The following is a 25,739-nucleotide window of genomic DNA, read 5'->3' as shown; positions in this document are numbered from 1 at the left end:
TGCCAATCCAGAATTGATGCCCACAGCTGCTTATCTTAGGAGACCTGGCCAATGTGCTCCTCCTGCACGTCTTTCCAGAGTCTTGTACCAGACACAATCCTTGGGCCTTGCTACAAGTAGAAGCTGCAGCTGCCTTCCAACACACCTTCCGTGTGAGCACCAGAGCTGCAGGAGCTGGCTCCCTCACAGCACTTTTCACTGCAGAGGCCCCTTCCTCTATTTTTTGTATTTTCCTCACTAGATATGACAAGGACCACACCAGAGTTCGCTATTTTAGTCACCTTACATTTTCTTTCTTTTTTTTTTTTTTTTTGAGATGGAATCTTGCTGTCACCCATGCCGAAGTGCGGTGGCACGATCTCAGCCCACTGCAACCTCCACCTCCCAGGTTCAAGCGATTCTTGTGCCTCAGCCTCCTGAGTAGCTGGGACTATAGGCGTGCCCCAGCATACCCAGCTAATTTTTGTATTTTAGTAGAGACAGGGTTTTGTCATGTTTGCCAGTCTGGTCTCAAACTCCTGACCTCAAGTGATCCACCCACCTCAGCCTCCCAGAGTGCTAGGATTACAGGTGTGAGCCACCATGCCCAGCCTACCTTACATTTTCAAACCACCTCTACACTTCAGCTCAGGCAAAAGCTTCTCCTTCCCAGGCTCCCCTTCCTTGACCATTTTTGGTCTGGAGAAGTCCACTCATCCTTTGAGGCTTACTGCTCCTTAGGTGTCCACTTGGCCTCTGAGCCCACCCTCTGCGAGGCTTCCCCACCACTCCTAGCTCCTCAGCCTGTCGATATCCTTGCATACCAGTCACAGCACTGGCTGCACCGCACCGTCAGGGCTTAGCCTCCCCTGCCCAGCCTGTGAGCCCTTCACAGCAGGGACCCAGGCTTTTCATCTTTCTCCTCCCTCTGAAGCTCCCACCATACCTCCTGCGGGATGACTCCCACCCCCACCAGGCTGGCCTTAGGATACCAAAGCCAGCCATAACACCCTTAAAGCTGACACCTCGCCGGGCGCTGTGGCTCACGCCTGTAATCCCAGCACTTTGGGAGGCCGAGGCGGGCGGATCACGAGGTCAAGAGATCGAGACCATCCTGGCCAACATGGTGAAACCCTGTCTCTACTAAAAATACAAAAAAATTAGCTGGGCGTGGTGGTGCGCGCCTGTAGTCCCAGCTACTTGGGAGGCTGAGGCAGGAGAATTGCTTGAACCAGGGAGGTGGAGGTTGCAGTAAGCCGAGGTTGTGCCACTGTACTCCAGCCTGGCGCCTGGTGACAGAGTGAGACTCTGTATCAAAAAACAAAAACAAAAAAACAAAAAAAAGCTGACACCTCCTACTGCCCCCACTACCTCCCCAGCTAGGACTTGGCTCTGACTGGGATTACAGGTGCATGCCACCATGTCCAGCTTTTTTTTTTTTTTTTTTTTTTTTGAGACGGAGTCTCTGTTGCCAGGCTGGAGTGCAGTGGCGTAATCTCAGCTCACTGCAACCTCCACCTCCCAGGTTCAAGCGAGTCCCCAGCCTCAGCCTCCCAAGTAGCTGGGATTACAGGCATGCACCACCATGCCTGGCTAATTTTTTTCTATTTTAGTAGAGACGGGGTTTCACCATGTTGGCCAGTATGGTCTCAGTCTCCTGACCTCATGATCTGCCCACCTTGGCTTCCCAAAGTGCTGGGATTACAGGTGTAAGCCACTGTACCTGGCCTTGACTTTTATTAAAAGGAGACTTGGCAGATGGTCGAGGAAGGGCAGTTGGCTCTGACTCCACCGGGTCGTTGGTCACACTGGCTCCCAGGCCAGGTGGCCAGTGTCCAACCCAAAGCCCACTACCGACCATCCTCACACCCTTTGTGAGTCCCCAGAACTCTGACCTTGGCTTGGGCTCCCTTCTGAACCTCTCTGCTATCTAGCACTGTGGTCCTGCTTGGACTCACCCTCTCTTGCCTTGCCCAGCTGCCTCCCTGGGTTCCCTGCCTCTTTACTCACGCCCTTCTCTCAGGCCCATGAGTTAGAGGCCACAGAGGTCTCCCTCAGACTCTTCTAGCATCGTGAAGCAACCCTGCCAACAGTCAGAACGCCTCTGCCTGACCAGCTTGGTATCTGAGGGTCCCTCCCCTGAAAAACACATTGCATTTACCCCATTTTTTTTTTTTTTTCAGACAGAGTCTCAGTCTGTCGCCCAGGCTGGAGTGCAGTGGTGAGATTTCAGCTCACTGCAATCTCTGCCTCCCAGATTCAAGTGATTCTCCTGCCTCAGCCTCCTGAGAAGCTGGGATTACAGGCACATGCCATCATGCCTGGCTAATTTTTGTATTTTTAGTAGAGATGGGGTTTCACCGTCTTGGCCAGGCTGGTCTCAAACTCCTGACCTCGTGATCCCCCTGCCTCAGCCACCCAAAGTGCTGGGATTACAGGCATGAGCCACCACACCTGGCCATGCATTTACGCTATTACTACCTTCCAGACCTTCACAGCCACAGTCATTGGCACTTGGCTTAGGGGAAGGGGATTGGGTAGGGAGGGATGGCTGAGACATAGGCCTGTTTCTCCGCTTTTGAACTAGGTGCTCTGAAGACAGAGCTGTCTTCCTTGCCAGACCCAAGGTCCCTGAAGTGTGGGCTGCCTCCCTCAGCCCAGCCTGGGTTCTGCACAGGGAGGTATCCCTACTCACCTTTCAGTGTCGCCTTCTTCAGCACCTTCATGGCATACAGGTGCCCACTGTCAGGCCGGGTGACTTTCCGCACCAGGAAGACCTGAGAAGGCAGAACAGGAAGCAGGGAATAAGATGGGAGATGGGAGAGGGCTGAGCCCAGGCTGACCTTTTTTTTTTTTTTTTTTGAGATGGAGTTTCGCTCTTGTTGCCCAGGCTGGAGTGCAATGGCGTGGTCTCAGCTCACCACAACCTCCACCTCCCAGGTTCAAGCGATTCTCCTGCCTCAGCCTCCCAAGTAGCTGGGATTACAGGCATGCGCCACCACGCCCAGCTAATTTTGCATATTTAGTAGAGACGGGGTTTCTCCATGTTGGTCAGGCTGGTCTTGAACTGCTGACCTCAGGTGATCTGCCTGCCTCAGCTTCCCAAAGTGCTGCGATTACAGGCGTGAGCCACCACATCTAGCCTTTTTTTTTTCTTCTTCACTTTTTTAAGACAGAATCTTGCTCTGTCACCAGGCTGGAGTGCAGTGGCGCAATCTTGGCTCACTGCAACCTCCACCTCCTGGGTTCAAGCAATTCCCCTGCCTTAGCCTCCCAAGTAGCTGGGACTACAGGTGCCCACCACCATACCCAGCTAATTTTTTGTATTTTAGTAGAGACAGGCTTTTACCATGTTGGCCAGGATGGTCTTGATCTCCTGACCTCGTGATTCACCCATTCTCAGTCTCCCAAAGTGCTGGGATTACAGGCATGAGCCACCGCGCCTGGCCAATGACCTGTATCTTCTCTGAGCCCCAAACTGACCTTTTTGCTCTCCCTGGGTACCAAGGTGACCTCTGATCCTTTGGGCCCCTAGGTGACCCTTGACCCCCACCTCCAACATGACCAATGTTGCTTTCATAGCCATGGGCTCATGACTCACTTTGCCAAAGGATCCCTGGCCCAGAACCTTGAGGAGCTCGAAATGGGATGGATCAGCCTTCTCAGAGCCAGCCTTGACGTGGTGCGTGATGGAGATCTCCTTGAGGACGCCCTCATCCTGATGGAGGGATAGAGCTGGTGGGCACAGTGGGCCCCATCTGGGCAGCAGGAGGCATGTCCCCCCCTGCCCAAGTCCCTTCCCACCAGACTGCTGCAGACGGGACCTAAAGGCCCAACAGACGACTTCCCTGAAGGGCTAGCCTCCAGGGACATCAATTTCAAAAGGGCCTCAAAGGTTGGCGAGGTCAAACCAGAAGAGGCACCGCTCCTATTGCTCCTGATGCTCTGGCCTGGTTAGGCCCAAAGGGATGCCCAGGCATGGCCAGGCTCAGCCAACCTGACTCTGGCTGAGACCCAGAGACCTGTCCCAGGTCTGCCCGTGGGGCTTCCCTCCCACTGCTGTTTTAGTTTTGCCACAATAGGAAGTAGGTTTGTTCTCATATGGGGAGGTAGAGCTGGGCCTTCGTTCCTGGTTAGGATAGGATGAGGGATCCCTCTGGTCAGTAATGACAGGGCTGAGGTGCACAAAGACCCAAGAGTCACCCAAACTCCCCAATCGACTCGGTCAGTGCCGGCCTGGGGCAGGTCAGAGTTAAGGCCGGAGACTCCGTGGCTCATCTTCCCAAAATTCCCTCCTACAAACCTACTAGAAGCGCCTTGCCACAGCCTCACCGTTCCAGGACTCTACCCTCCCTCCAATCTGCTGGTATTGCCTTGAAGCCCTCAAGTGCCTCCTCACCTCCCCAGGAAGCAAGTCTGGGCAGGGTCCAGTCACCCCTGGCAGGTCCAGGACAGACCAAAGCCAACTTGTACTAAGCTAGCTTCCCAGGCACCTGCTGTGAGGGACAAAGCCAGGCCAGGACCAGACATCCGGGCACACTCACCAAGTCCTGCTGGGAGCCAGAGCCAGGGCCAGGGACAGGCAGAGAGGTCTGGCTGATCCTGGGCCGGTGCTTCCTGGGCAGCCAGGGGAGCAGGGCCCAGAGCCGCAGACGGGGCGGCTTGGGATCCTGCTCCATCCGCCCAGCAGGGCCACGGCACCATGGCAGGAGCAGGCAGCGTCCGGGGCTGCCGCGGAGGTGGCCGGGACCAAGGCGGATGTGCAGGGTAAGGGCGGGGGCTGGGCCCGGCCCAGGGCAGCCAATCACTCAGGGTCTGTGGTTTCCCAGCTCCAGGCCTACACCCTCACCACGTTCCCTTCCTCTCTCCCCTCTCCCCAGTGCCTGAGGGCTGCCCTCTGGCCATTCCCCCATCCTCCCTTTGCAGCGGCCCGCAAAGGGAAAGCCCCTTGCCAATGCAGCTGCTGAGCAGACAGGTACCCAACAGCAGACAGGTACCCAACAGGCAAAGACAGGTGCCTGATATGTGGAGGCAGACGAAGAGAGACACCCAACAGGCAGAAGCAGGCACCCAAGAGGTGGAAACAGATAAGAATGGCATCTAATAGTCAGGGGCAGGAGAGAACACATACCCAACAGGCAGGGATGGATAAGGATACCTATCCAACAGGCAGAGGCAGGAGAAATTCATATCCAATAGAAAACAGATGGAGACACGTACCCAACAAGAAGCAGCAGGAAGGGACTCATATCTAACAGACAGAGGTGGACAGAAGCTCATCCCCAATGTGTGTAGGCAGATAGGGACACAAACCCAGCAGGCAGAGACAGAAAGGGACATGTACCCCACAGCCAGAGACAGACGGGGACAGGTACCCAACAGGCAGAAACAGAAAGGGATATGTACCCAACAGGCAGAGACAGATGGTGACATAAACCCAACAGGCAGAGACAGATGGGGACATGAACCCAACAGGCAATGACAGAAGGGGACATGTACCCAACAGGCAATGACAGAAGGGGACATAAACCCAACAGGCAGAGACAGACGGGGACATGTACCCAACAGGCAATGACAGAAGGGGACATGTACCCAACAGGCAGAGACAGACGGGGACATGTACCCAACAGGAAATGACAGAAGGGGACATGTACCCAACAGGCAGAGACAGACGGGGACATGTACCCAACAGGCAAAGACAGAAGGGGACATAAACCCAACAGGCAAAGACAGAAGGGGACATAAACCCAACAAGCAGAGACAGACGGGGACATGTACCCAACAGGCAATGACAGAAGGGGACATGTACCCAACAGGCAATGACAGAAGGGGACATGTACCCAACAGGCAATGACAGAAGGGGACATGTACCCAACAGGCAGAGACAGACGGGGACATGTACCCAACAGGCAAAGACAGAAGGGGACATAAACCCAACAGGCAATGACAGAAGGGGACATAAACCCAACAGGCAGAGACAGAGGGGACATGTATCCAATAGGCAGAGACAGATGAAGACATAAACCCAACAGGCAGAGACAGAAGGGGACATGAACAACAGGCACCTAACATGTGACATGTGCCCAACAGGTGAAGGCAGGTACTTATCAAGTGGAGACAGAGATTGGAACCCAACAGACACAGGTAGGCAGCAAAGAGAAACAGCCAGAGTCAGTGAGGCCCAAGTAGACTGGCAGACACCTAGGACAGATAGGTCTGACACCCGGCAGACACACAGGCAGGCAGCAGGGCTGGGATCCCCAGGAAGGGGTTAAGCGTGGAACTGTGGGTTCTTGCTGCTGTACTTGGGGTGGGTGTACTTTGGGGTGTACAAACTCAAGAGAACAGTCTGATATTTCTTGGAGACCCACCTCTGAGGTCGTCCGTTTCCCTAGGATTTTCCTCCTATGCCAGGACCTGAGGGGGTCCAGATAGTGGCTGAGAGGACTATCTCCTGAGTGCAATCTGGTATCTTTAACTCTGATCATATCCTAAAAACCGTTATCCTCATTCCAGGAACAGGAAACTGAGGCCCAGAAGACAGTGACTCACTGAGGCTCAAAGCAAACAGTGGCAGAGCCAGCTTGGACCCAAGCACCTCCCCTGCTTCTGCCCGGCATGGGGTCAGCAGGCGTCAAGTGCCAGGAAAGGGTGGGCAGGTAAGTCACCCAGAGCCACATCCTGCCATCACGTCTGCCCAAACCCCCTCCTCCTTCAGCACTAGGGTCCATCTGGGACCTCCCACAGTAGGTCCTGGCCCTCGGAGACACAATCTTATCTCAGGGGAAGATACCTAACCCTCTCAGATGAAGGAGTGGGTGGAACAACCCCACAAAAAAACCAGAAAGCTGCAGTCAAATCAGACCCCTGAGTGTAACCTCCTGGTGAGACAGGCAGACAGCCTGGCTCAGAGAGGGACTGAGAGGGGCCAAGGCCACACAGCAATACCTGCACACCCCACCCTGAAACCTGAGCCCCGCCTCATCTGCCTGCCTCTGACTGAGAGCACTCCCTGGGGACAGAGGCAGGAAACCACCCAGAAACCCCAGGGGACAGAGCCGCCCCCAAACCCATTCCTTGCCCAGAGTCACAGTGACAGACACTGCTGGAGACAGGCCACTCTTCTGCTCACCTTTCTGGGACAGGGAACCAAGTCTCTCTCAACCCTGGGGAAATCTGCCGGGGCCTGCATGGTGGGGCTCAAGCCAGTGGCCAGAGGGCCCCGTTACTCCTCTTACTTCTGCTTTTTTTTAGCCTTCCTGGCCCAGAAGGCAGGGTCCCTGGCCCCCCTCCTTCTCACTTCCCTCTGCAGGGAGGAGGGACAGAAGACGGGTCAGTGTCCTCTGTAGAGGAGAGGACACTGCAGACCCCAAGCCCACGAGCCCAGGGCAGGCCCGGGGGCATGCTCCTCCCTATGTCCTCTGACTCTAAGGAGGAGAGACAAGAGCAGAGACAGAAGTCACAAGGTGATAAGGCAGTGACACAGTGAGCATCTCAGCACCCGCAAACATCCACGTTGGGGAGAGGGGGGCCTGAGAGAACGTGGGGCAAAAGTCAGCAAAGGCTCCTGTCTGACTGTCCAGCCCAGAGCTTAGATACTATATCCCCTATAGCATCCTTCCCCAGCTAGGCCCGCCCAGAATGGCAGCTGAAAAAGCAGGCACCAATGTACCCGGTCCTGCCCTGCTCAGCTGCCCTGAAGAAGGCTGCCAGTACTAAGCCCCAGGACGGGTGAGGTGGGCAGAAAGCCCGACCAAGAACCTCTCAGAGGTCTGAGAGGAACAGGAGGCAGCTATGAGGCAGGGGTTGACCATGCCCAGCCCCTTTCCATGTGGCCTCACTTCATCACTCACACCAGTACGGCACAGGAACTGACACACACACAAACACACACTCAAGCTGATGATCGGAAACCCTGTCCACAGACAACCCTATGCAGAAATACACACCCCCATGCCCCCACAGACTTCCCCTTCCCTGTCCTTGCAGTCTTTGAGGGTGGATGCTGCTGGGAGATTGTGAAAGACGCCTCCCTCAGGCCAAGCCTCTCATTGCGCTCCAGCTTCCTCTGACGAGTTTGGAGGCTGGGGCAGCCCTCAGAGCCCCAAAGCTCACCGTCCCTACCAACCCCTGGTCCCTCAGATGCAAAGAAAGAAGGTAGAGAGGTGGCTACTTTGTGGAAGGAGATTCTCCAGTCACAGGCGGAGATACACCAGGGGCCCGGTGCACAGTAGCCTCTGAGGCCAGCAGGGTACCAGAAGGGGCAACAGGAAGGAAACAGTCTCAGAACTGCCTTTGCTGAAGGCTATGTGGGCCATGAGGCCTCTGGTGGCGGGAGGGGGGAGGACAGCCACCAGCCCACATCCCTTGGTCCCTGCCCCATCCCCCCCATAGGCACTTCCTCTTTATTTACTTCCTCCTACAGGGCAGCTGGAAGAGAAGCTCAGAGCCCCCCAGCCTGATCCCTGGTCTCCAGGGTCCCCACCCTGCCAGCTGTAGCCAAGCCCACCTGCTAATCCTGGCCCTAACGGACACCAACAGCCCCTTCCCCAGCTGGCAGCATTTGCAGGGCCCTCCCTCAGGTAGGAAAGATGTCCTCAATGCATCTCCCAGCATGCCTCCAGGCAGGCAAGGAGGGGTCCACAGCTCCCTGGCAGCCTTGAGGGGGAGCTGGCCTCCCACACTAGGTCAGAACTGACATGGAGAGATGCTAGTAAGTGTGCCTCCTACTGATCGAGCAGTTACTGCACACAGCCTTTGTTTTTTTTTTTTTTTTTTGAGAGGGAGTTTTACTCTTGTCACCCAGGCTGGAGTACAGTGGCGCGATCTCAGCTTACTGCTGTAACCTCTACATCCCGGGCTTAAGTGATTCTTGTGCCTCAGCCTCCAGAGTAGCTGAGACTACAGGTGCACTCCACAACACCTGGCTAATTTTTCTGTATTTTAGCAGAGACAAGGTTTCACCATGTTGCCCAGGGTGGTCTTGAACTCCCGAGCTCAGGTGATCCACCCACCTTGCCTCCCAAAGTGCTGGGATTATAGGCGTGAGCCACTGTGCCTGGCTTTTTTTTTTTTTTTTTTTTAAGACAATCTCTCTCTGTCACCCAGGCTGGACTGCAGTGGTGCAATCATGGTTCACTGCAGCCTCTTGGGCTCAAGTGATCCTCCCACCTCAGCCTCTGGAGTAAGCTGGGAGGACAAGTGTGCACCACTACACCTCGCTAATTTTTAAAAAAATTTTTGTAGAGGCTGGGTCTCCCTGTGTTGCCCAGGCTGGTGCTGAACTCCTGGGCATGGTGGCGTGCGCCTGTAGTCCCAGCTACTCTGGTAGCTAAGGCAGGAGGATCACTTGAGCCTAGGAGGTCAAGGCTACAGTGAGCTGTGGTTGCGCTACTGCAGTCCAGCCTGGGCAAGAGGGAAGCCCTGTCTCAAAACAAAACCAACCCAAAAATCCGCAACTGTCCTGAGACATCCATAATTGAGGTGTTGTGGGTGCTCAGAGGTGGTGACTATCTGCCAGTGGGTGAGGTCAGGAAAGACCTTCCAGAGAGGGGCAGCCCACCTGGGTCCTGAGGATGAACAGGTGTTGGCCAGGCAGAAAGGAGGAAAAAAGACACTCCATGTAGAGAAAGACCTGTGTGAGCAAGGGGCTTAAGGCCAGGAGGGTAGGGTGGGAAGTCAGAAGAACTGGCCACTCACTAGCTGAGTGCGCAGGGCAAATCTCTTTCCCTGTCTGAACCTCAGTTTCCTCCTCTGTAAAATGAACGTTAGAACAATATGCTTCACTCTCAGATTGTTTCTAGAAGCAAAATGGCCACAGAGACAAGGGGATGTTGGAAACAGAACTTCTCCCAGGTTTACTTAGATAGTCTTACTGCTGTGGGGTCTCCCCTGGACAGGCTGAAGGGACAGAGCCCAGCCACAGGGCCCCAGGTACTAGGAGGGTGGCTAGCCTTCTCTGGCCAGGCCAAGGGAAGTTCCTCCCAACACCTGAGGCTGCCCGAGGCTCCCTGAAGTCCACAGTCACATCCTGCCTAAGCTCTGGCCAGGGGAGCATGAGGGATCCGGGAGGGATCAGGGTTTCATAAACAGGAAGAGAGGAGGGGAGGGGAGATGCTCAGCTCTCAAAATAGACCTGCAGGCGCTGCAAAGGGGTCCAGCTCCGGAGATAGCTGGGGGAGGGGGCCTGGAATGCCCAGTCCACTCCCAGGAAGGGAGGGAGGGCAAACGGAGCTCTGGTGTGCCTGAGGGTACCAGATGCACCTAGGTGCTGAGGGGATCCAGAGAGTTGTCTGGATCCTGGATGGCTGTCCACACTATTGCTCCTAAAACCCAAATCCCAAATCCCAAATCCCAAATCCTGCTTTCTGCCTGAAATGAATAAAATAAGCAAGCATTAAACAGCAATATTGTGCCACAAGCCTTGTTAGATACTTTAATTTATATACACCACATTCTCTTTTCCAGGTGGCCCTGAGAAGTAGGTGTTATTCTCCTTTAATTTTTCAGGAAAGAACCCGAGTCTCAGCAGGGCAAGTGACTTACCCAAGGTTACAAGGCAAACAAAAAACACGCGCAGGATTCTGAACTCAGAATCCCTGACTTCCTTCCCTGCCCCTTTTCCACCTGGAAGGCCCAATTTTTTCTCTAGCTGCCCAAATCCTGCCTTTCGAGGCCCAGCCAAATGCCAGCTCTACAGGGAACGTGGCCTGTGCCCTAGAGCCTACCCCAACTCTTCTTCCTCTGCCATGCACAGCAATGACCACGTCTCTGGTTCACACTCAGTCCTGAACTCAGATGCCATAAGCTGGGTTTCCCGGGAACATGCTCATCTCGTCATGCTAGAGAGAAATATGGGCACCTGGAAGGTGGTGGTATATGTCTCTGCCCAACACAGGGCGTGGCACAGAGCAGAGTTTCTGTGTGCCCACAGCTGTGCTCTTGCCCCATCATAGCACCTACCACATGGCTTTCCTGTCTCCACCCTCTGCCCAAAGATTGGGAGTTCCTGGAGAGTGGGGGATGCTGACTTCATTTTAGGCCCTCCCGTGTACAACAGGGTGCACCGAATGTCTGATTAAGGATAACGTGGCCCATTGCAGCTCATTCCACTGCACAAAGTGATGAGGTCCAGACCACACATTGAGCGCCCCCTGGTGTATTAAGCCCAGAAGTGGGCATTAGGGACACTGGCAGCTGGGGCGACAGACGGATGAGCAGGTGCCCAGGACTGGTACCCCCTGGGATCACAGAAAGCCAATGTTCCTCCTCTTCAGCACTCAGGACTCTCTGGACTGAGAAATGACCCTGAAGCCAAACAAGACTTGACTTTATTGCCCACCAGCTATGTGATGTCCAACCTCAACTTTCTCATCTGTAAAATGGGAATAGTAACAATCTACCTCCGAGGATGTAGTGACAACTAAACGGAAAGCCCCCGGTATGATGCCAGGCATAGGTTAAGTTCCTTCTCTTTCTTAAGTGGCATTCGAGATTCCCTGTCCCATCCATCTCCAGCCCTGTTTCCCTTCTCACCCCAGGATCTTCTGCTCTATAGCAAGACTCATAGGCTTGGAAGCAAAAGGTTACCTGCCTGGGAAATTCCTGCCATTTCCCAATCAGCCCCTCTAGTTCTTGAGGTGAGAAGCTGTACTCAGCACAGGTCCCTAAATGCTGAAGGTCCTCTGCAACCCCCAGAACCTCAGCCCCGAGATCTGAACACCCTGTTTCTTCACTCGGAACCTACAGCTTCTTCATTTTGTTACTAGGCAACAAGAGGTAGCTCCTTTGTGGGAGGAGATTCTCCAGACACGGGCTGAGATAAATCAAAGGGCCCAGTCCGCACTATTTACTGGCCTCTGCTGGTCCAAGGTTGCCACAGTAACCCACAGAGAAGTGGGTGGGAGCCTACTTCTCTCACTTGCCCTACCCTACCCAGCTCAGTCACCTCATCTTAGGAAGCTGAGCCAAGGTAAACATCAGGACTAATTCTGAATCCATCCCAAAGGTCAAGCTTATGGCAGGTCTGGTGCTCAAGCCAACCCAGGCCTGGAAGGTGGAGCCGCTGACAGAGAGCTGAGCTGAGCGATACTCAGCATTCACGGTGCTGGTGCGGAAGCCGCTGTGTGCCAGGCTCATCATCCTTCATATTGCTCCTGTGAGACAGGCACTATTTCCCCAACTTACAGCTCAGGAACCTGAGACTCAGAAGAGAGAAGAGCTTCTGGTTAAGTGGTGGGAATGGAGCCAGGACTGGAACCCAGATTTGCTCTAACACCAAAGTCCATGCTCTGTCCCTGCCTCGGCAGCTTCCAAAGCTCTCCAGAGTCAGCATCTCCTGTGACCCCACAGCCACTCTGTGAAGGGGATGTGGTCTTTTCCAATATAGAGATGAGAAAGCCAAGGCCCAGAGGGTACAAGGAACCTCCTCAAGGTCACACTGCTGTCACCTAGTCCCTGGTGCTTTTGGCAGCACACAAAGTCAGGAACAGGGGCTAAGTGGCTGCAGGAAGGGGCCCGGGGAAGCAGAGATAGCAGGAGTGAGGGAATGAGCCTCAGACTGGGAAGTGGAAGCTCTAAGAAGTGGCATGAGTGCCACATGCCAGACAATGGGCCTGGTGAGTCTTGAGAGCCCACCAGCACCCCCTTTCCAGCTCACATGCCCAGATGCTCACTTCCAGGCACCTGGCAAGTACAGCTCTACCAAAAGGAGCAGCACAGCTGGCCTCAGCCCCTCCCATTGCTCCTTAGAGCCAGCCCAAATTCTGTGAATAAATAAACCACAGGGGCGTCCTGGTCTGGGTGATAGGGAACCAGAGCCCTGGTCTGGATTCTGCTCCTGACGCTTTGTGGGCCACAGTCGTCTCACCTATAAAATAGGAAGGTTGAAATAAGTGATTTCTTTCTTTTTTTTTTCTGTCACTCAGGCTGGAGTGCAATGGTGCGATCTCCATTCACTGAAACCTCCGCCTTCTGGGTTCAAGCGATTCTCCTGTTTGAGCCTCCCAAGTAGCTGGGACTACAGGTGCCTGTCACCACACCTGGCTAATTTTTTTTTTTGTATTTTTAGTAGAGACTAGAGACGGGGTTTCACTATATTGGCCAGGTTGTTCTCAAATTCCTGACCTCGTGATCCGCCTGCCTCGGCCTCCCAAAGTGCTGGGATTACAGGCATGAGCCACTATGCCCAGCCGGAACAAGTGATTTCTATGCCCAGGGTTGCCACAAGGATTTGGTAGGCCCTGAGAAGGACGGCTGAGCTGGGCAAAGGGGCTAGAGGCTGGGGCCCTCAACTTCCTCCAAAGCCATGCAAACAGGACCCTCCACAGCCCCTCGCCAGGGTACTGGCCCTGGTCCTCACCTTGGAGAGCTGAAGTCCAGCTTCTTCCCCTGAGGTCTGTCCATTCTGGAAAAGAGAAAGGAGATTAGGGGAACACCGTCAGAACTCAACACGCTTGGGAGAAAGATAGACTCTGTGGGGTACCCCCACACTTAGTTGCTCCCAATAGCCATGGAAGCCATGGCTGAGGGGCAGGAGTCCTGGGTGGGTCCCCTCCACCTCCACTTTCACAGTGAGGGCGTAGGGACCAAGTATTCTGGCAACGGCCCCTCCTGACTCAGGCAGAACATTCTCAGGGGCCAGCATTCTGTCCCTCATGCTGTCTTCCTGGCAAACACTTTGTCTTTGAAGACTTAGTTCAAATGTCACCTCCTCCCAGGGAGAAGGGAACGGTCATATGTGGCTTCCAGTTCTGCCAGATACAAACCTTGTGCAAACTAGTCAACTGTGAGAGGACTCAGTTTCCCCATCTGTAACATGGGGGTAGTTACACTGACTTCCCAGAGTTGCTGCAAGGGTAAAAAGAGAGGAAAAACTGTGAGAGGACTCAGTTTCCCCATCTGTAACATGGGGGTAGTTACACTGACTTCCCAGAGTTGCTGCAAGGGTAGAAAGAGACAGAGCCTAGGAAGTGTGCAGCCCAGAGATGGTGGCTACCCTTGTCTTGCCCTACTCTGGGCCCCCTTCCCTAACCTGGACATGCAGAATGACTGCTGCCTCCATTACTTTAGCCTTCATTGTACCACTTGTCACACTGCAGGGACTATTTACACACAGGCCTGCCTTTCCTAATAAACGGAGAGTCACGGGAGGGCAGAGATGAGGGCTTGGTGCTAACAGCTGCTCTCTTCCGAGCCTTTGCCACATGGCAGGCACTGGGCTCAGTGCCTCACACCTGTGGCACCATTTAATCCTCACAACAGCCCTGGGAAGTAGGCCCTAGCCCCATGTGGCAGAGGAGGAAACTGAGGCTCTGAGGGGATCCCCACTCACCAGTTGTGTGATGATGCCTATGGTCACACAGCTGGTGAGTGGGGATTTGAAATCTGGTCCCAAATCCAGAGGTGCTCAAAAAATGTCAGCTGAAAAACAGCCCAGAACCCCACTCTGGGCAGTCTCGCCTTTTCCAGCTTCCAGACTTTACTCTCAGGTGGTTATTAAATACCCTGGGGCGTATCAAACCCAGCCCCTCTGTTTCCTGTGTGATGTGAGGTGAGTCACCTACCCTATCTGGGCATTTGGAAGCTGAAAGAAATTGCCCCACCCCTCCTGAAACAGGGAGAGTGTGGTGAGGCCGACGGGAGGTTCCCAACAGCTAGGAAGGCCCACTCTAGATCAGGTCTGGACTTTGGAGCCAGGAGCTGGGTCCATGGGGCAGCTGCAGCCCTGCTTGGCAGCAGCAGGCACAGCTGTGCTCTACCCATTACATAATCTCCCTGCCCCTGGAGCAGCTAGCTCCCCATTGCCACTCCCAGGACATCCTGCCCCCTGAGCCCCTTTAATGCCCCTAATCTCTCCACAGGGGCCAAATGTTCTACAGGCCCCTCCAGACACAAATCCATACGCACACTGTCATCTCTCAGCAGCCTGGGGAGAAGGGATGGGTTGGTCAGGGCCCAGGGACTGGGCTGGGGTAGGGATGCTTTTACAGACTGAGCTCCACTTCACCTAGACTCTTGACATAATTCCTGCAGGTGATCATAACAGCCAACCCACCAGCTCCCTGCCCCTCAGCCTTCCCCACTCCAAACCCTCATCATTCCTAAAATCAAGTGCAACTACTGCACTCAACTCAGTCAACATTTGCTGAGAATCTTGTATATACCAGGCCCCAAGCCCTTCCATGGCCCCATTGCCTGTAGAATAAAGTCCTAGCTCCTTAGCATAAAATTCAAGGTCATCATCTTCAACTGCTCAGCACAATAACTAGCAATGTAGGTTTTGCAACCTGATCTTGTGGGTTCAAATTCTGGCTTCTACCACCTGCATGATCCCTAGAAGATTAGTTCATTTCTTGGGGCTTCAGTTTCCTCGTCTGTGAAATGAGGATCAAAGTAACGTACCTCGCTGGTGGTTGCAAGAAGCAAATGAAATAATGCCTATAAATATATACACTTGGCATGTAACTGGCCTAAAAACAATAGCCATTGTTATCATCGGGCCCTATTTTTGAGCTAAACTGAACAACCAGAGACCCTGAGAACAGTCTATTTCATATCCCCAGCATTCGTATGGGGGTTCCCTCTACCAAGAAAGGCTTTCCTGACTTGTCACTTTGGTAAAGTCCTGGTCTTTTATCAGGACTGAATTCAAATGTCACCCCTGTCCACAGAGCCTCAAGTTCCTTCCTCCCTCCTCTCTACCCCCATGGCACCAAGCACACTGCAGGTTAACTCGGGAAGGAGCCATGGTTTGTCCATCATCAACTCCTTGGCACCCAGCCAGATTCTGGCATGTGGTTTACCCAACGAAAGTTCAACCCAGCAAACAGAGCAAGGAGGTCAGAGCACGTTCTATTACTCCTATTTTTCAGATGAGGCTCAGAGAGTTAAGGGACTCACCGGAGGTCCCTCAGTAGGCAGGTGGCAGACATGTGACCATAACCCAAAGTCATATGGCTGCAAGCCTACTGAGGGAGGGGAGAAGGGGTTGGTGTACCCAGAGGTGTGGGTTCTTAGGCAGTGACCTGGATGATTTAGGGGACCCCTCGGGCAGTCTGGCTGCCTCCATTCCCTGAATCTCTGGCTTGAGTATCATCTTTATAGAACTCCATACCTGTGAGAGCAGAGAAACAGGCAGCCCTGGAGAACAGACTGGTAAGGGGTAGGAGGGTTGGGGGGTGCGGGCTTTCTGCTCAGAGCCTGGGTCCTGGGTCATCTGCCCCTCTGGCCCGACTGCTGCATAGGATGGTGGAAAGAACACAGCTGTGCAGCGAGAAAGATACAGTCACTAATCCTAGCTCTGCCAGCCACTTATTCTGCCCTTGGGTCTGTCATATCACTTTTTATTTTTATTTATTTATTTTTTGAGACAGAGTTTCAATCTTTTGCTCAGGCTGGAGTGAAGTGGTGCCATCTAGGATCACTGCAACCTCCATCCCCACCCCCCGACCTGGGTTCAAGCAATTCTCCTGCCTTGGCCTCCCAAGTAGCTGGGATTATAGGCATGCACCACCACGCCTAGCTAATTTTGTATTTTTAGTAGAGATGGGGTTTCACCATATTGGCCCAGGTGGTCTTGAACTCTGGACCTCAGGTGATCCACCCTCCTCAGCCCCCCAAAGGGCTAGGATTACAGGCATGAGCCACCATACCTGGCCTCATATCACTTTTTAAAGTCTCAGTTTCGGCCAGGCACGGTGGCTCACACCTGTAATCCCAGCATTTTGGGAGGCCGAGGTGGGCGAATCATGAGGTCAAGAGATTGAGACCATCCTGGCCAACATGGTGAAACCCCGTCTCTACTAAAAATACAAAAATTAGCTGGGCATGGTGGCGTGCACCTGTAGTCCCCGCTACTCAGGAGGCTGAGGCAGTAGAATCATTTGCACCCAGGAGATGGACGTTGCAGTGAGCCAAGATCACGCCACTACACTCCAGCCTGGTGACAGAGCAAGACTCCATCTCAAAAAATAAATAAATAAATAAATAAAGTCTCAGTTTCCTCATCTGTATCACGAGGGCAGGTGTGTCTTGCTGACATCTGCACCTTGTTGTTTGAAATAGTACTTATCACATAGGTGCTAAATAAATGACTGAATGGGGACAATGATGCTGACTTTGCAGAGTACTGAATGAAGGACCTTGTCTTAGGAGTCCTTTGGCCATCTTAGAGGATAGAGACCCACTCTCCTCCCTTTTCCTCAGAGAGCACTGCTCATAGGACAGATGCCCAGGGCCACAGACCACTGCCCCCACTTCCTAGATGTCGGAAATGGGTTCCAGCCAGCATCCTTCCTTCCCACCCAAGCAGCTCTGTCTTGGAAAGAGGGGCCCAGGGCAGCATCTGGAGAAGCTGGGCAGCAGATGGAGAAGGACAGCACGTGCCCCACAGGCAGGAAGCAGCCCCAGGAGCTGGGTTCTGAGCCCAGCATTGGCAGCTCTGCTCACTGCTGGAGGCTGGGGGCCAGGTGCCAGGGCCAGCTGGCACTGCCAGCCTTCGGCAAAGACTGGACAAGGGCCCTGCAGGATAAGACGAGTCTGCCAACATCCGGAGCCTCTCTTGGAGCACCTTCCACCTGGGCTTGGGTGGCTCCAATCCTTCCCCATCTCTGAGCCTCTCTCCCACTTGGTGGAAGACAGAGAGAGATCTTGGTTCCAATCCTGGCTCTGACATTAACACATATGCCTGAGTTCAGTTGTCCCATCTGAAAACAGGGGTAATAATCCCTACCTTGAGAAGCTGTTGTGAGAATTAAAGTGAGGTGACATTCGTGAAACAGAATGGATAGCACAGAGTAAAGCTCTGTATGTGGCAAAACTGGGCCTGGGGACAAGGCCACTGCCTTCAACAGGGCCAAGGAAGGACCAGGCAGAATCCTCACACACACTTCCCATAGATTACTCCACCAAGGCTGCACCTAGGCCAGGCCCTGCCTCCCAGCAGCCCATTTTCAGCAGCATGATGGGAGGGCAGGGCAGTCCAGATGCTAGGTCTCTGCGAAAAGCCCCCCACCAGCCCCTCACCTGCCTCCTTCCTGGCTAGGAGCTGCCAGCAACAGTGGTGCCTATACCTGCAGGTCAGGCGGCTGTATCACTTACCTGTCACCTGGACTAAAAACAGCGAGGCCCTGTTCTCCAGTGAGAGCAGCCCAACCTGCACCGTGGCTGCCCTGTGGCTCCTGTTACCCAAACAATCACACCCAGTCACCTGGCACCTCCAGGATTGCGGGAGAGGGGACCAGACCACAGTACTCAGCACTCTGCACCCTGTCAGGCCCAGGAAGTGGCGGCTAGAACCTAGCACTTGCCACTGGAGAAGCAGAGGCCCAGACAGGCTGAGGACTGACTGAGGATCACACAGCGTTTCTGGGGCAAAGCTCCTGAGGAAATCGCATCTCCCTGCCCCACCAATCCCAGGAAGTCTGCTGGTCTTCGCCTCTCCCAGAGCTCAGGTGTTACAGAACTCAAAACTGAGATGAGTTTTCCAGTTAAACCTGGCCCCCTGGTGAAGCTGGCCCCTGCTCCAGGATTCCCTAAGGAGAAGCAGGAAGTGGTGCCCTGGACTGCGGATTGAGCTTCTGGGTGTCCACCCTCCCTATCAGCATAAAGTCTCTCCCCAGCCTCTCCCAGCCCTACCTTCCCCTTTGGAGGACTGGTCCCAGGGGCTTGCCTGGGCAAAGGAATCCACCTCTAAGCACCACCCCCAGGCCCTGGTGCCCAAGTCCTAGTAGGGGGTGGCAATACAGGGGCTGCAGAGGGCAGTGTTCCTCACCTCAGAGGGTGAGTCAGCGAGAGAACCTCTGAGCAGCCTAGCAGTGCCTGTAAAATCCCCATGGCAGGAATCCCAGAGCAATTTACTCCAAATTGCGCCTTCAGGTTGGTTACCTAATCCTGCCGCGCCCACCCTCTGATAGCCAGTGTCGGCCATCCCTTTAAAGGGGCAGCACACCCTGGGGGCTGGGGACCCTGGGTGCTCACTCTGATCTTAGCCTGTGGTCCTGAGGCAGGACATGTGGTGGCTGCCCTAGGTAAGAGAAGGCAGAGGAGGGGACTGAGGGAGGAGCTCCAGGCCCGAGCTGGGAGAAAGTCATCTCAGCTCCTGGGCTCAAATGAGGTCTCCATTCCCTCCCTGCATACCCCCAACAACCACCTGGGAAGGAGAATATCACCTGCTGCCTTCCCAGCAAGAGGTTAAGGAGGAAGTTTTCCAAGAGCTAGTTCAGGGCTTGACCTTGACTCTGGGGTCAAAAGGCACAGGAAGAGCTGGCTTTCTGCACACTTAGCGACTGGAGCCACAGAGCCCTCAAGGGAGGACAGGAGCTGCTTCTGGGAGAGAAGGAACTGGGTTGTCTGGGGAGTCTGGGCTGGCAGAAGCCAAACTCCCCAAAGGCCCAGCCCTTCCTACCGGAAGGGGCATAAGAAGGGAGACAGACACCAAGGTCCCCTCACGCCCTGCCAGGAATCATCTTCACAAGGTCTAAGGGCTCTTTCCCACTCTCTTCTCCACAGCCCGGGGTAGGGGACACAGGTGTCCTCTGGCCCTGGCCTCAGGGCAAAGAAAACCAGGAGTTCCAGCCCCAGAAGGGTGGTGCCATCCCACATTCCACAACCACCAGTGGTCAAGAGGGGCAATCCTTCTAGGCTCAGCAGCGGTGAAGCGAGAAGCAGGGATCTCTTGAGGGAGGTCCCCGGGAGAAGTGGGGGGTCCCATGACCCCTGTCTATGGTAGAAACCCAGACATCTGGCACTGAAGATTTCCAGGTCTGCACTAATGGAGGAAGCTCCGACAGCTCCGGACAGATGCTGGGACGGGTCCTAGGTATGGGGTGAAGTGAGCCAGATCTCAGCGCCCCATAGGATCCCCTCTCCTGGCTATGGCGGGGAGGTACTCGGCGCTTGGCGGAACTGTCCCTGGCACACGCACACCCAGGGCATAGGGGGGTGGAGCCGGACAGTGGGCAAGAGATCGGAGGGCACTCGCGCCCTCGCGGGCGCCCGCCAGGCTGCAGCCGCGCTTCGGGCCGCCCCGCCCCTGTGAGGATCCGGGCTAGCCGGCCGCGGGCGCCCGTCCCCCGCCCCGCTCACTCACCTCCGGGTCCAGCGGCACCAGCTCCATGAGCGGCCAGGGTTCCTTGAGCTGGGCGAGCGGCATCGCGCCGCCGCCGGGCCGCCCGCGCTCCTCCGGCGGCCCCGGCTGCGCCGCCTCCCGGGTCCTGGGATCCCTGGCTCTGGAACCCGAACCGCCGCGCCCCCCGAGCCCCTCTAGCTCCGGCTGGGCCGTCCGCCGCCGCCGCCGCCGCCGCCGCGGCACTAGCACTTCGGCTCCCTCCGTCACCAGGCGCCGCCGCGCCCATTGGCTACCTGCGCGGGGGCGGGGCCGGAGAAGCCCCACCCCAGCCCCCGCGGCGCGGCATTCCCAGCGCGGACCCCCGCCCCTAGCGCCGGCCCCGCCCCCGCCGCGAGCCCCCGACCCGCGCTCGGCTCCGCCCGAGAGGCCCTGCTGGCTCCTCCCTCCCAGCGGTATACCCCTGCGCACACCAGGCTGCGGCCACCGTTCTTCCCCGCTCAGCTCATTTGGAATCCCAGCCCAGATGTTCTTTCTTCCAACCGGAGGGAAGCCCCCTATCCCCGCCCCCAGCACACACACTCTCACTGGGTTCCTGGGCCCGATCTAGGCTGAGGCTTGGAAGGAGCCTGGGATCCGCCCCCCTCAGGCCCTCACCTCACCAAGCCCTGGAAATCCCCTGTCCTCTACTAATTTCTACCCTACACCGAAGCTAACACTGTGCCCCAGGCCCAGACAGGCTCCAGCAGTTCTGTTACCACCATCAGAACCCACAGCGCCACCACAGAGTGATTGACTGTTTGATCGATTGATTACATATATATATATGTAATATACGTACATATATAAATATATATCCATATATAAATATACATAAATGTTATTATATATACATATATAAATATTACATATATGTATGTATGTATACAGTGAGAGAGAGAGACACGAAGTTTCGCTGTGTTCTCCTGGGCTCAAGCAATCCTCCTGCCTCGGCCTCCCAAAGTGCTGTGATTACAGGCGTAAGCCACCGCGCCTGGCCAAGAGTGATTTCTTAATATGCGTTTTTGCAATCTGTACTCTGCCCTATCACTTGATGGGGGTCCTTTCAGGCCAGGTCTCCCTGGAGTCACCTGCAGCCCCAGCTCTGGACTGGTTTGGGTTTGCGACTCTCTGAGGAGGGATCAGGCTCCCAGGATAAACCAAGGCTTGGTGGGACTTGGAGTGAAAGGCCAGGGAGACTGGTTCCCCAGGAGAGATTTAGCCTCCACCTAAAGAGCCTTAGGGGTCCAGGTGTGGTGAGATGTAGTCAGGTGTGAGGCGCGAGCTTGCTGGAGTGTCCCTCCAGCTTCCTGGTTTCGCAGGCAGGAAGACTGGTCAGTTATTTGCAGAGCTGTTCTAAGGCAGGGGGATGGGAAGGAATGTTTATCAAAAGCTTCCTGCGAGCCATGTGATTTCCTTGAGTGATTATCACCACCTAGTTTACAAATCATGAAACAGGCTCAGAAAGATGAAGTGACTTACCCAAGGTCACGTAAGAGGTTGAGAACAGACTAGGGCTTAAAAAATCCAAGTTAAGGATAAGGATTTCTCCTGATCCACATGCGCCCCCTTTTCCATGGCTTTCCCAAAGTCCTTTCCACTCGAAATTCAGTTCAACCTCAGCCGTTGAACTGAATTTCGAGTGGAAAGGATGTTGGAACCCAAGAAATCTGGGTTTGAATTCCAGCTCTGCTACCTCCTTAACATTGGGAAACTCATTTTATGGCTCTAAACCTCAATTTCTCCATCTGTAAAATGGGAATTATAATCTCAATCTTTCAGGTATATAGTGAGGACAAGATTCATTTTAATTCAATAAATTATTTACGGATACATACATACATATACATACACACACACACACACACACACACACACACACACACATATATATATTTTTTTAGGTCTCACTCTGTTGCCCAGGCTACAGTGAGATCATAGCTCACTGCAGCCTTGAACTCTTGGGCTCAAGCGATCCTCCCACCTTCTACAAGTAGCTGGCACTTCAGGTGTGTGCCACCATGCCCAGCTAACTTTTTATATGTTTTGTTTTTGTAAAGATATGGTCTCACTATCTTGCCCAGGCTGGTCTTAAACTCCTGGCCTCAAGTGATCCACCTGCCTCCCAAAATGCTGGAATTACTGGTGTGAGCCACCACACCTGGCTTATTTATAGCTGTATATTACACACCAGACCCTCTTCCTGAGCATGTATTGTAAGCCAACACTTATTATTATTATTATTATTATTGAGATGGAAGAGTCTCACTCTGTCGCCAGACAGGAGTACAGTGGCCCAATCTCGGCTCACTGCAACCTCTACCTTTTGGGTTCAAGCGATTCACCTGCCTCAGCCTCCTGAGTAGCTGGGATTACAGGTGCATGCCACCACGCCCAGCTAATTTTTGTATTTTTAGTAGAGACAGAGTTTCACCATGTTGGCCAGGATGGTCTCAATCTCTTGACCTCATGATCCACCCACCTCGGCCTCCCCAAGTGCTGGGACTACAGGCATGAGCCACCGCACCTGGCCTTCTCTTTTCTTATCTAAAATAGCTCTACTTGTCCAGGCATGGGGGCTCACGCCTGTAATCCTAGAACTTTGGGAGGCTGAGGCAGGTGGATGGATCAGTTCAGTTTGAGACCAGCCTGGCTAACATGGTGAAACCCGTCTCTACTAAAAATACAAAAATCAGCTGGGCATGGTGGCGTGTGTGCCTGTAGTCCCAGCTTCTTGGGAGGCTGAAGCAAGAGAATTACTTGAACCCAAGAGGCGGAGGTTGCAGTGAGCTAAGATTGTGCCACTGTACTTCAGCCAGGGTGACACAGTGAGACTGTCTCAAAAAAAAACAAAAAAACAAAAACTGCTCCCCATCAGTGCTATAACCTATGTTATCTTTTTATTTTTCATGGCATGCTTCTCTACTAACAATCCTGTTGTATATTTGACCCCATCTTTACAAAAAAATAAAAAATAGCTGGGCATGGTGGCATGACCTTGTAGTCCCAGCTACTCAGGTGGCTGAGGCAGGAGAATCGCTTGAACCCGGGAGGCAGAGACCAAAGCCTGACTTCTGGTCCTTGGAAACTTTCTTTATTGCCACCTAGAGTAACCAAGGGATTTAAATCTGAGAAAAGAATAAAAACTGCGGCTGGATGGCTTTCTTTTCTTTTTCTTTTTTTTTTGAGACAGAGTCTTGTTTTGTCGCCAGGTGCCAGGCTGGAGTGCAATAGCGCAATCTCAGCTCACTGCAACCTCCACCTCCTGGTTCAAGCAATTCTCCTGCTTCAACCTCCCAAGGAACTGGGACTAACAGCGCGCTCTACCACGCCCAGATAATTTTTGTATTTTTTAGTAGAGACGGGGTTTCACCATGTTGGCCAGGATGGTCTTGATCTCTTGACCTCGTGATCCACCCACCTCAGCCTCCCAAAGTGCTGGGATTACAGGTGTGAGCCACTGTGCCTGGCTGGATGGATGTCTTTCTTTAACTAGTAGCCTGTTTGTTTCTCCCACTAGAACAAAGCTCCATGAGGCAGGACTTGTCTATTTTGTTTACTGCTATTTCTCTGGATACATCTGACATATTGTAGGCCCTCAAAATATACTTGTGAATGGAGCCACACCAACCTGGGCTCTAATCCCAGTCCGGCTACCTCCTAGCTGTGTGACTCTCAGTATTTCGGTTATCCCCTCTGAACTTCAGTTTGTGCCTTGGAAAACTAGAGGTGGTTATGAGTATTAAGTGAGATCAGGCAATAAAATACCTGTGCAGTGCCTGGCACACAATAGGTGCTCCATAGAAATGACAGGTGACAATCAGACTTCCTTCCTTGCCTCCAAATTCTTCTCCCGCAAAGAAGGGGGACAGCCAGAGACTGGGGCCTGGAGTTCACTGAGTGGGTGCTGCACTTGTGTGCAGTGAAGACATGAGGCCTCAGCCTGGAGGAACTCCCCAGACTGTGATCAGGGGCCGGTAGAGAATGAAGCCAAAGCGGGAGTGGTCAGGCCTGGCCAACATGGTGAAACCCCATCTCTACTAAAAATACAAAAATTAGCTGGGCATGGTGGTTCATGCCTTTAGTCCCAGCTACTTGGAAGGCTGAGCAGGAGAATTGCTTGAACCCAGCAGGTGGAGATTGCAGTGAGCCGAGATCATGCTCCCGCACTCCAGCCTGGGCCACAGAGTGAGACTCCATTGCAAACAAAAAGAAGGAGCAGTCAGAGAGGAAGAGGAGGAACAGAAGCATGCAGGTGGGATGGTCCAGGACTGCAGAGGGTCAGAGAGAGCAAGGCAGAGAATTGGGCAGTGAGCGCCTCCACAGAGCAGTGCCACTGACCTGGAGCCTGGGGATGAGGCCAACTTTGGCTGCTGTCATTAGAGAGGATAGGAGGTGACAGCAGAGGTGACACAGTAGCAGGAAGAGTTGGGGATGGAATTGGAGTTAAAAGGGGCAGAAGAGGGAGCAGCTGGTCACCTACAAATAGTTACGGGGCACCAGTTGCATGCCAGGCACTGTTCTAGGCACTGGGAATACAGCAGAGGAGAAGACAGAGTCTCTGCCCTCTAGGATAGAGGCCCACGAACTGTGGCCCACACGACAAATCTGGCCTACTATGTTTGTATGCTTGCAGGCTAAGAATGGTTTTTAGATTTTCAAATCATTTTAAAAATCAAAAGAATATTTCATGACATGTGAAAGTCATATGAAATTCAGATTGTAGTATCCATAAATAAAGTTTTATTGGAACACAGCCACGCTCCATTTACGTATCGTCTATGGCTGCTTTCTCACTACAACAGCAGAGTTGAGTAGTTGCAACAGAGACCATATGGCCTGAAAAGCCTAAAATATTTACTAGCTGGCTCTTTAGAAAAAGAAGTTTGTTGACCCCTACTCTAGAAAGTTACATTCTCTGGCTAACACAGTGGCTCATGCCTGTAATTTCTGCAATTTGGGAGATTGAGGCAGGTAGATTCCTTGAGCCCAGGAGTTCGAGACCAGCCTGGGCGACATAGTGAGACCCTCATCTCTACAAAAAATACAAAAATGCCTGGTGGCATATGCCTGTAGTCCCAACTATTCAGGAGGCTGAGACGGGAGGAGAGCTTGAGCCTGGGATGTTGAAGCTGCACTGAGCAATGACTATGGCACTGTACTCCAGTCTGGGAGACAGAATGAGGCCCTGTCTCAAAAAAAAAAAAAAAGAAAAAGAAAAAAAAAGTTACGTTTTCTTTGGGGAAGACAATTAAACAAGCAGGTGAGCTTTTTTCCGGGTGCTTCCCAGGACAAGAGCCAGCTGGTTTCAGTGTTTCTTTGTACCCTGCTTCTTGGCCACCTTCCCCTGGAAGATAACTTCTCTATCCAGCCAGGCTCTGATACAGCAGCAGAACAGCTCAGATGATGGTAATCAGTCCCCTGCCTCCTGGCCAAGAGGATCTAGCCTTTTTCTGGAAGGAAAAAAGCCTCACTCATTGATTTGCAAAGTCTAGCACCCACCAGATCCCCTTCCCCTCTCCCAGATCCTGGATCCAGGAACAGCTTGTGACCTCAGAGGAACATAATCACCTTTGTTGTCAAGGCCTGCCATCTGTGTACCTGCCACCTGGGTGGTGCCCCCTCTTTAGAAACACCCTTCTCACCCACTGCTTCA

At 53.6% G+C, this 25,739-nt stretch overlaps 1 protein-coding gene across 4 annotated transcripts in view; it reads right to left on the bottom strand.

The window, feature by feature from the left end:
• RPS6KA1 (ribosomal protein S6 kinase A1) overlaps positions 1-20,299 on the bottom strand; it is a 46,891-nt gene extending 26,592 nt beyond the window's left edge. Inside the window, exons 1-4 of one of the 4 annotated variants that reach the window (XM_021668315.2) lie at positions 20,069-20,299; positions 13,340-13,384; positions 3,581-3,697; positions 2,675-2,756 (exon numbers count right to left, since the gene is read on the bottom strand). In XM_021668315.2, the coding sequence (XP_021523990.1) occupies positions 2,675-2,756; positions 3,581-3,697; positions 13,340-13,384; positions 20,069-20,131 (307 nt within the window). In that variant the 5' untranslated portion in view covers positions 20,132-20,299. Of the gene's footprint in view, positions 1-2,674; positions 2,757-3,580; positions 3,698-4,523; positions 4,715-7,111; positions 7,928-13,339; positions 13,385-20,068 lie in introns of those variants that run through there. The other 3 variants (XM_064363517.1, XM_012440047.3, XM_012440046.3) reach the window with 3 other exon arrangements.
• Between the last annotated feature and the right edge of the window lie 5,440 nt (positions 20,300-25,739).

Source organism: Aotus nancymaae, unplaced genomic scaffold (genome assembly GCF_030222135.1).
Source record: "Aotus nancymaae isolate 86718 unplaced genomic scaffold, 86718_ANA_hifiasm-v0.15.2.pri h1tg000053l, whole genome shotgun sequence".
In the NCBI taxonomy this organism is placed as follows: Eukaryota; Metazoa; Chordata; class Mammalia; order Primates; family Aotidae; genus Aotus; species Aotus nancymaae.
The sequence above is the reverse complement of the archived record's forward strand: the minus strand, read 5'-3'. Positions and strand labels throughout refer to the sequence as shown.